This window comes from Miniopterus schreibersii (genome assembly GCF_964146895.1).
Source record: "Miniopterus schreibersii genome assembly, chromosome: 9".
NCBI lineage: Eukaryota > Metazoa > Chordata > Mammalia > Chiroptera > Miniopteridae > Miniopterus > Miniopterus schreibersii.
In genome coordinates this window covers 46,037,371-46,048,572 of record NC_138118.1, presented here as the reverse complement: position 1 = coordinate 46,048,572, position 11,202 = coordinate 46,037,371, and the positions used below count along the sequence as shown (strand labels likewise).

The 11,202-nt window shown below is 39.1% G+C and overlaps 1 protein-coding gene across 6 annotated transcripts in view; it reads right to left on the bottom strand.

Moving 5' to 3' along the window:
- Positions 1–11,202, bottom strand: part of NAPEPLD (N-acyl phosphatidylethanolamine phospholipase D) — a 52,807-nt gene that overhangs the window by 4,197 nt on the left and 37,408 nt on the right. For all 6 annotated transcript variants that reach the window (XM_081147165.1, XM_081147167.1, XM_081147169.1 and 3 more), the window contains 2 exons: positions 7,559–8,205; positions 4,625–4,739 (listed from right to left, as the gene is read on the bottom strand). In XM_081147165.1, coding sequence (XP_081003291.1) covers positions 4,625–4,739; positions 7,559–8,205 — 762 coding nt within the window. The remainder of the gene's footprint in view (positions 1–4,624; positions 4,740–7,558; positions 8,206–11,202) is intronic.

Sequence of the window (11,202 nt, the reverse complement as noted above, 5' to 3'; positions counted from 1 at the left end):
ATACCTAAGATAATATTAGAGAATTAAATATTACCAATATTTTTAAAAATAGAAACTTACATTATAAGAGGGTTGTGTGTGTAAGCAAATGCTAGAGAAATTTTTTTGGATGAAGAAGGGTTATTATCCTCAAACCCCTAGCAATGTATCGATACTGTAGTGTACAGAGTGAAAGAGGGACACAGATACAACAGGTGGAATGTCCCTATTTCCCTTTGTTTCCTCATCTTTTCAAATCTAAAAATAAAGATAGCACACTGTTGCAGAATGTTTTAAGCTATCAGTTTTCCAAATAACCTGAATATATGTTATTCTAACTACTAATTTAAAAGATATAAAAAATAAATCATCTCACCAGTTATTTCTCTTTTGGTCTAAATCTTTACATTGTATAATTGCTATTTTTTCCCCTTTATTTCAAAGGGGTTTTCCCAAATTTTAATTTTAAAAGCTGTAAAATGTGTAAGTAGAAAGTAATAAAAATCAAACTGTCTCATCTAATCACCAGGGGTAAGTGTGCCTCCACCCTTCACGCATTGAGTATCCTTTGAGCACCCAGAGTAGCCAGGCCAGGGAACCAAACAGAAACCCTTACTTTCCTGGAGCTTACATTCTAATACAGACCAGATAAGAAATGAATAAATAAGAAAACAGTGCCCCACCAGGTGTGGTTCAGTGGTTGAGCATCGACCTAGGATCCAGGAGATCGCGGTTCGATTCCCGGTCAGGGCACATGCCCAGGTTGCCGGCTTGATCCCCAGTCGGGGGCGTGCAGGAGGCAGCCGATCAATGACCACTCATCATTGATGTTTCTATCTATCTCTCCCTTCCTCTCTCTGAAATCAATAAAGATATATTTTTAAAAAGAAAACAGTATCTGATCTGAGTGGTCGATATATTCTGGGGACAAAATGGGGGTAAGGTGGGAGATGGAGGTTTAATTTTAAATACAATTTTCAAATTGAGGGGGACATTTGAAAGTAGACCTGATGGGGCAGAATGCACAGGACTTTGTAGGCGATTGTGAGAGCTGTGGCTTTGACTCCGAGTATGATGGGAAGCTACTAGGTACTTCTGGCAGAGGAGTGTCATGATCTGATTCACGGTGCAAAGGTCTGTCCTCTGCAGTGTTGAGAACAGACTGTAAGGGTCAGCATTGGAGCATTGAAAGTGATGAGAAGTGGTCAAAGTCTGAATATAATCTGAAGGGTGAGCTGACTGCATGTAGTTCAGAAAAACTAGATGGAGGATATAAGAGAAAGGGAAGTTGAGGTTTTGGACTACATTAACTGGAAGAAGGGATTTGCCATTTACTGAGATGTAAAAGAAACAAATTTGAGAAAGGATCCGGAAGTTTGGTTTTGGACTTAGATTTTGGTACCATTGTTAAGAAGGCAGTTGGAAATATAAATGTGGATTAGAGAGGAAAAACTTGAGCTACAGAGGTACAGTGGATGCATGGTATTTAAAGCCATTAGACTGATGAAATCCCCAAGGGCTAGAGAAGAGATCCATGGACTGAGTTCTAAGGCACTCACTGTTTAGAGGGAGCGTAAACAAGGAACTAGCAGCAGAGACTAAGAGGGACAGCTGGTGATGTACTAGAAAAACCGAGAAACTTTTCTGTCTTAAAATGCCCAGGTTTGGCCCCAGCTGGTGTGGCTCGGTTGGTTGGGCGTCGCCCCATGCACCAAAAGGTTACTGGTTCAATTCCCAGTCAGGGCACAAGAAGAGGCTGCGGGCTTGATCTCCAGTGGGAGGCGTGCAGGAGGCAGCCGATTGATATTTCCCTCTCACATCTATGTTTCTCTCTCCCTCTCCCTCCCTCCTTCTCTCAATCAATTTTTTAAAAAATGCACAGGTTTGCTAACAGTTATTGGCCACACAGGGTTTTTTCTCCCCATTTGCTCACTTCTAGGTTTATGTCTATGTTTAGAGGGTCAGGGATGCCTTTCCACTGAGTGCTGAATAACTTAGGTTTTAACGTTATCACCAATAAAATGTAACTTTAAGTCATAGCCTAAGTCAAGAAATTGCCCTTGCAAAATTATTTTAGTTTGAGATTTCAAAATGATGAAATTCTTTCCCACTAAAAAACCACTTGTTTTGTTGAATTCTTTTCCTCCCATGCTCTATAAGTCTTAGCCAACAATATACTTACACAATCACCCTATACTAATAATTTCTTTACCAAAATATAACTTTGGTTATAATCTGTAACTTAGTATGGATTTTTATACTAAAATATCTGACTTTCTTCATAGGTCAATTCTTGGCTGTTTCAACCATCTAGAAGAGGGGTGGGAACATACAGCCTGCGAAATCATTTGGTCCAGCACTGCCAAGGCAACCATAGGCAGAACTTGAAATTCAATAAATCTAAGAGCTTTTATCATAGCTAATTTTTAAGTTGATAATTTTGTAAGACCTCAAATGATGTTTAAATATCCAAATGGCCTATGGCAGAAATAAGTTTCCCCACCCCTGATCTAGAAGATAGGCCTAGAAGAAGGCAAGAAAGTCTTCTGAGTGAATGCAAGCTATCTCATAGTGCGAGCACTTCAGTCCCACAAGGTAAAGACAATATCCCACAGCCCTGGGACCAAACAACTATGTATAAAGCAAGACAGTCGATTAGAGGAAAATAGAGTAAGTGGTGAAGCAGAAGCTTCCAGCTTCAGGACCTTAAGGGCCAGGCAACCAGCCCCAGACAACTCCTAAGTTCCCTTTTAAGGGGTATATTTTATGATCTACTCCAACAGAAGATATTCATAATAAAGACCCTGGTCATTTAAAAGGTTAACATATGTTTTGTAATGCTTGAAATTTACTTCCCCCAAAACTGAGTTGTTTTAAGTTTTAGTGCTTAAATATATCATCTAGGAAATTCACTCATCATTTCCTAGATAAATTAGATATTGTTACATGTATAATTTCAAAGTGTTGCCAAGTTAAGAATGTCCTTAATCTGTTTATATTATAGTAAGCAGCTAGTATAAATAGCTACTTACATGCAAATCATTTTAAAGTGTTTTACATTTAAACATCGCCCCATAAATTCCATCTATTTTATAATTTAACAAACTCGTGGTTATCAGGTTTATTCAATGCATGTCAAAATGTGAACAAATTCCAAACTGCTAAGACTAAAGGAGTTTTTATTACCTGCTTTCATTAAGAAAGAAAGATGGAAGTTAGATTTTTAACAGAAATAATTCTTGAAGACTGAGTAATACAGTAGCTCGTGAAGACTGGGGTTTTCTATCCTCTCATCTTCCCTATCTCAGGAAAGATCATAACTATCTTCCCAATCACTGAAGTTGAAAATCTAGGAGTCACCCTAGATTCCTTTTTTTTGCACAGGTTTAATAAAATAATTCATCTAAGTCATTGGTATATATTACACATGGAACATATATATACACATATGTCTATATAAGGAAAACACACCCAGAATAAGAAATGCCACCGAATATAGTAGTATACCAATGGAAACCAGTATCAAATTTCCCCCTTCTCCAAGTACACAGACACATATTCTCATTCACCCTCCCCATCCCTGTGGTCATTCATTCCATGCCATCTCCCAGCCATGTGGCTCAGGGTTGCTGCATCACATGGAAATTTTGATTGGGGGTAACGGAGTAGGCAGGCAGTGTATTCAGTAATTTTGGAAAAAGTTATAACCTAGGGAGAGGGCAGGCCAGAAACAGGACAGAAAAAGAGTGCTAAAAACAGCATGAAAACAGGGTTCCTGCCCTGGGATGTGGAAGATGTCACATAAAGAGAAGTAGAAGCCAACCATCCATTTCTAAATTTTGCTTAGGGCAGGCCCTGGATCCAGGAAAGAAAAGAAAGCTTTCTTTTGTCCTCTTGCTTGACACCTGAACTGCCTAGTAGCAGAGTTCTAGGGCTCTGCTACCTTAGGCAAAAAAATCAGCTCTTCTATATTAGTCTCGGTAAAAGTACCATCTATCCCAATACCGGGAACATAGCACACGCTGAAGTGATGTTTACTGGATGAATAACATTTCTAAAAAGTTCTAAGCTGTCCAGCCTTAGTTCCTCCATTGCCCTCCATATGACATCCATACTCTGACTGAACAGAATTCCTCACTATCCCCCATGCTTGCTGCCTCCAATCCTATGCTCTGCCCTTTCCTCCTCTTGAAATGCCTTCTCACGGCCAAGTTCAAATGTCACCTCTTCCATGAAGCTCTCCCTGATCCCTCCAATCAGTAATTATTCCTGACTCTGAGACCACATACCCGTTTTCACAACTGTTTTAGAATCATTATGTACGTCTTATACGTTTTGCTAGAATGAAGGGCTCCCCGAGAGACAAGACACAATGGTTCATTTTTCTGTTTCCCAAGACCACACACATTTTTAGTTATATAAACACATGATTTATTAACTATAGAAATAAGCCAAAAAAACAGCATGAAATGATTTTTTTTTTAGTATATAAATATTGTTTTACTAATTCATGATTTACCACTTTGACTATGAATCACACAGGTTCTGATTCCAGTTTTATCTCTTAACACACTACAGGGTGTGGTGATGCCTGAATCCTATCAGAGGTCAAACACACAACCAGTTTTATCACAATCAAACTCACCTCATTTGCTAAGGCAAAAGTTCCCCAGTGAATGGCCACAGATTTCTTTGTTTGAACGTCAATATGAACCCTTACAGCTTCTTCTGGGTCTACATGCTGGTATTTCATAAACCACCTGGTGAAACACAGCAATTTACCAATTCTAGCCTTTGAAATATATAATGACTGCTTCATCTAATCAACTTTTAAGATTCTGCACAGGAATAAATCACAGTAGGCAAAACCATCTCCTTTGAGTCTACTTTTCTTCTGGAAAAAATTAAGCAAAAATATTTCGTGTACAAACAGCTATACAATAGATATGTCTCAAGCAAAACTCCCTTTGAATAATAAGATTTTGTGTTATGTATATTTTGATTTTACTGATGATTTATTCTGAAAATATGTCTTACTGTTACTTTGAAAAAATAGTTTGGCCTGGTCAGGGTGGCCCAGCAGTTGAGCATCAACCTATGATCTAGAAGATCTCGGTTCGATTCCTGGTCAGGGTACATGTCCAGGTTTCAGGCTTGATCCCAAATAGGGGGCATGCAGGAGGCAGCCGATCAATGACTCTCATCACTGGTATTTCTCTCTCTCTCCCTCTCATTGAAATCAATAAATACATATTTTTAAAAATAAATAGTTTGCAATCCTGGTATGAATCAAAACACTGGGAAAGAATTAGAAACTAAAAGTCTAATTGCAGAAGAACCTGAATAACTTGCTAAAAAAATTTTTTAACACTTGCTAAAGTGAAAAGTTAACAAAAATTCATGCATAATATTTAAAGATCGGGAGCAAAAACCCAATTACCATTTAAGGATTTTTATTTAAATAGCGTACCACTGAACAGTGAGGTGTTTGTTGGGCAAGAAGACAGGGTTCAAGAGGGGGACTAATTAGAGAGACTGTAGAAACACTGAAAGGCTGCCCAACGCCTCAGACAAAACAGGGAACACTTTCAGAAGAAAAAAATTACTATTTCTGATACAAAGGGAAGTGTACTCTCTACAAGCAAATCCTCTGCCTTCCCAGCCATCAGTTTAGAAGAGGAAAAACAACATTGTCTTCACGTTATTTATATTCTGGGTCTGCTACTGCCAAGTACTGCTGCAGTCAAGACTAATGGATATGGACTCAGCACAGGTGCTTCTGCACTTTATTGAACACATCATGGGACAGCTCACCCATCTGTAAGAACCAGAGGACTGTTATTTACTGTGGAAGGTGCCGAGCCCTATGGGAGCCTAGAAACAAAGACACTGTTCTCGGCAGCGGAGTAGAGAGGCACTGTTCTGCCATAGCTCCTGACACTCAGAATGCAGGGTGAGATGAAAACAGTTATTGGTGTTCGTTTTTTAAAACTTCTACTGCAAATCAAAGGGATCAACTTACTTCTTTCTACCCTCATTCATATATGAACTAAAAATTTTACTCCAGTGTGAATGTCAAACAAAACCTTAAAATTCTAACTAACCCAAGTTAGAATTCTAACTGATCCAATAGCATAATCCCCAAAGTAAGGATGACATTCCATGCCTATTATTGAAAGTCATTTCTGGTGTGACCATCTTAAATGTACAGAGCACTCTAAAGTTTTGATAGATAACCTTAATTCTAAAACTGTTAATACTATGCAGAGATTACACAGTAGAGGCTACCACAATTTAATTTCTTAGAGCAAATAATGTCCTCATATCCTTTTACCGTCTCAGTAACAAGACAATACAAGCAGAAAGGGGGAATTACAAGTGAATTTATATCATCACAGATATATGGTAAGTGTATATTTTGCTACATATGAAAACTTATTTTCATAATTATAAATGAGATCTTCTAACATATTAAGAACATATTGCCCGGCCAGGTATGGCTCAGCGGTTGAGCATCGGCCTAGGAACCAGGAGATTGTGGTTTGATTCCCAGTCAGGGCATGTGCCTGGGTTGTGGGCTCGATCCCCAGTTGGGGGCGTTCAGGGGACAGCCAATCAATGAGTCTCTCATCATTGATGTTTCTATCTCTCTCTCTCCCCATCTCCTTCCTCTCTCTGAAATCAATAAAGATTTTTTTTTTTTAAAGAATATATTGAGTAAAGATCAATATCATATAAAATTGATTTATAAATACCTTGATTGATGTTTTGAGAGGTTTCATTACAATTCAGAATTCGAATTAAGTGGAAAAGTGAAATTCAAGCACTATTATTTATTAAGAATAATTTTTTAAAATAAGGTAAAAATATCTAGCCCCTTAGAGAAACTAGAAACATAAATGGGAGAAATAAGAATAAATAAAGACAGTGAAGAAATGGTTTTAGTGAACTTAGAAAGTTAATTAAATAAGTAAAACAAAATGAGATGGAAACCAATGATCAGGTTTGCTCAGTTCAGTATGTATTAGTGTTCTGCTTGCAGGATTGCCTAAACAAAATGTCACCCTACATACAATTCTGTAGGTATCTATTTGTGCATGCACTTTAGAAAATAAAACATTTTTTAAATTTTTTAAATTACTAATGCTATAAGGCCTATTCCTGGCGCTCCTCTGGCACACACAGGGAGTTCTAGGACGGTTGCATTGCAGTCATGGAGCAGAGAGGGGCTGTTTAAGGAGAGTATCTTCCACGTGAAAGGAAGAACAACAGGTAGGTTTGATATTGGCTGATCAGTTTAACTTTAGTTAAAATGGTATGTGAAGTTCTGGGCGAGGTATAGAAATTCTTTTTTCTTGGTAATATAATTTCTGGTTTTGAATAATTATTTAACTAATATGACTAGGATTATTTAAAATTTTTAATTGAATATGATACACCAACCCCAGCTAATGTATAACTAAGGTCACCATTAAAATCACAAATTACACATTACTACAAAATCATGACTACTTTAAAGTTCAGTTAGCTTACTATGATATAATAACAGCAGGAATATATTCTGTGACAGTCCACATACCTTGGTTCATACGCTCCAATGGGAATAGCTGCAAGGTCAAAAGGTCCGAATCTTTTTCCTATCTCTTGAAAAGCAGGGCAATACCCAGTGTCTCCTGCGAAAAAAAATCGATTCCAAGGGCCCAACACAGACCAGCTGCCCCACAGAACCTTGTTGTCATCCATTAGAGTCCTTTTACACCAGTGCTGGGAAGGTGTAAAGACAAAAGTGACCTTATCATGTCCTGGGACACAATTCTCCTCCCACCAGTCCAGCTCAATCACATTCTCACAGCCACATTTCTGCATCCAGTCGAGGAGACCCAATGGCACAAACCATCTCAATTCATTACCAAATCGCTCATTCAAAGCGATGACAGAATTGTAGTCCAGGTGGTCATAGTGGTTGTGACTGATAAGGACCGCATCTATCCGGGGGAGTTCACTTATAGAGCATGGGGGATGCCGAAAACGCTTTGGGCCCATGTGCTGCAACGGTGAAGCACGTGAGCTAAAGATGGGGTCTGTGAGAAAGATGAGCTCATCCATTTCCACCATTACCGTTGCATGTCCCAGCCATGTGACTCTTAAGCCAGCTTCCCTCACTCCAGCTGCTTCAGGGTCATCGATAAAATACGGCTTAACCACTGGGAGTTCTTTATCAAGTTCCTAAGTGTATAAAAAAAGAAAAGCAACTATTAGAAAAAAGCAAAAGATATTATGTCATCACAGAACATATTTCACATAAATAATAGAAGAGCTATTTGGGGAAAATGAAGTCATTCAATAAATTTGCTATTTTTGCTTTTCTCTTGAAAATACACACTTCTTTCTGAATCTTCCCCATTAATCATGACAATATAGTAATGTAAGATCCTCTTAGCCCCAAATGCAAGTAAAGGAAATATTAAATTTAAAACTGAGCACTACTGAATGTACTAAATATTTAAAGCTCTCTTCTGTAAGTACTAGTGGCAGACCAGCCTAACTGCGGTCACTTTGGTACTGCCATTTCAGCTGGCTGGTGCAGCTGCTGCTTAAAAACTGCCTCAGACACAGGTCAGTCCCTGGAAACAGTAAAGAAAACTTACAACCCTTTATATACAGATCTTGGACCTCAGCTATGAATCTGACTTTCTGAGTACATAGAATTCAAAGCAGAGCAATGTGATGATTCCTGGGCAGATCACAATCACAGAAGGTTCTCCTCATTCTTCCTCTTAAAGTTTTCTACCATTGATCTAACCAAAGTAAAACATGGTCTCTACCTGGGAGAAGTTGATCATTTTGGGGGGTACACAGATGTAAAACAATAACTACAACAAAATGTGGTACGTTACTCCTTTGGTTATTCCACATTTTATGCTTGATTAAGCTAGACCAAGAAGCAGGTGGGTTTTAGGGCCATAACAATGGCTGTTATAAAACTGCTTTTATAAACTGTGCTTTGGTATCATGCTATACAGCTGCATCAAGGTCTCTGATGAAGCCACCTCATGAAACTTGGCTTGGTACCACCTTCACCTCTATCTTTCCACTCACTCCAGAAACATTTCTCTCAATTCTTAGTAACAGGAAAAGCTCTTCTCCGGAACAACTGCCTTTATGCACTGGACTGTCATTAGGGAAACTCCAAGTTCGCGGTTCCCTTTTCACTTTGACAGGATGGATGTTCAGAGTAAAAGCTGAAGCTGCCTCTAGCAATGTGCAGGCCATGATGGAACATATTTCTATACTAACTTTATTCTTGACTTTATTTTTCTATCCTCATAGTCCATTTGCTCTTATATGTTCATTCATCTTTTACTACTGCATGTATTTTTGTAAGTTGTTGCAAATCAGTTTTGAAAAGCGTATGGTACTGGATAATTAAATACAAGACATGCTATATAGCCTAATAAGAAGAAATGAAGAGCCCTATTGCCACAGGCATTGCAGACACAGTAACCTGTGTGAGTGCCTGAAGAATGATGAGAAGTTCAAGATGCAGAGAAAATGGCATTTCAGGTGGAGAAAGTGCCCAAGCAAAGGCAAAGAGCCAAAACAGGAACTGGTGTTTTGGGGAGCAGGAGAAAAGCTAAATCTATAAAGGATCAGAATACAGTAAGAGCCCTGAATGCCATACTTTGCCCAGAGACAATGAGAAAGCATCTTAAAAATACAAAAAGACATGACCCAATTTCTGTTTAGAGAAATCACTGTCAGAGTGAAAATGATGACCTTGGAGCATGTCACAATAGATGCCATGAGCAATGAAGACCTGAACAAAGGAGATGGCAATGAGCAGAGACGAGACGGCAAATGGAGGAGATGCTGGTAAAGGCAAACTGAGAGCTCACTGAAATAGTCTGAGGGGGAAAATGGCCTGGACAGAAAAAGAGGAGCAGCAAAACCAGACAATAAACATTTCTCTTACCCACCCTAAGTCTTAGTTTCCTCATCTGAACAATGAGTACAATTGTCCCTACACATTTCATTGCTGTGGGGACTGAACTACTGGTGGCTAGCACTCTACAAGTATTCCAAAAGAAGAAAGCCCAAACCCTGACAACCAACCAGGCACCAACCCTACAGATCTCTTACAGCTTACCTGTTTCCTTTCTCATAGTTGCTAACCTGCCTAAGATCCTAAGTAACATCCAGACACTTTAAAGTCCTAATTGCTCAACTGTCTTCCTGTCAACTCAATCCACACAGGAGTCACTTCAAAAGCAATCTACATATGGTATAACTTTCTCCCTGCTGAAAAATCTTTCCTGGCTCTCTACTGCTTGACAATACACATCTCACCTCCTCAGGCCAGCAGCAAGCCTGTTTGGACTGCCCCAATCCCCCTTTCCAGCTGTTTCACTCAACTCCTCACTGCTCTGTGTCCCAACTACACCAGCACTGCTCTCTGTTCCCAAACTGAACCGGAGAGCCATGCATAATACTGACCCCATTTCTCAGGTTAAAATGTCTTCCCCTCCATCCCCATGAGTCCTTAATAAAATGGCACACCCTTCATGAGACCATCATCCCTTAGTGTCCACTACTAGAAGCAAGCATTCCCACATCTCAACTTCCATGACACTTTGTTCATGCATCAGCAATGACTATTCTGTCTTATACCCTGGCTAAATATATACAGGATGTATATATTTATACATGTCTCATGTCTTATTCAACTCAGAATCACTCACAGTAGTGGTTCAGTAATGAAATACAACATGTGTTAATAAAATTAGTTGGATGAATGAGTGAATGAATGTAAATTTTTCAAATCAGTTCTCAAAGTTAGTAGTCAGGGTTAGTGAACAATAACAAATGCTATATAGTGTACTTATCAAGAGTTAAGGCCCTAGCTGGTCCTACTCAGTGATTAGAGCACTGGCCTGCAGACTGAAGGGTCTTGGGTTCGATTCCGGTCCAGGGCACCCGACTCAATCCCTGGCCCCAGTTGGGGCATGTACGGGAGGCAACCGATCAATGTCCTTCCACCCCCGCCCCCCGCACTCTCTCTAAAAATCAATGGAAAAAATATTCTCAAGAATTAACAAAATAAAAAATATATCCTCAGGTGAGGATTAAAAAAAAAAAAGAATAAGAATAAAGACACTTCAGACAAGCAAAGTATCAAAAGCTGACTTCCCAAGTACCCTTTTCTCAGGAAGCTCATTAAGAATG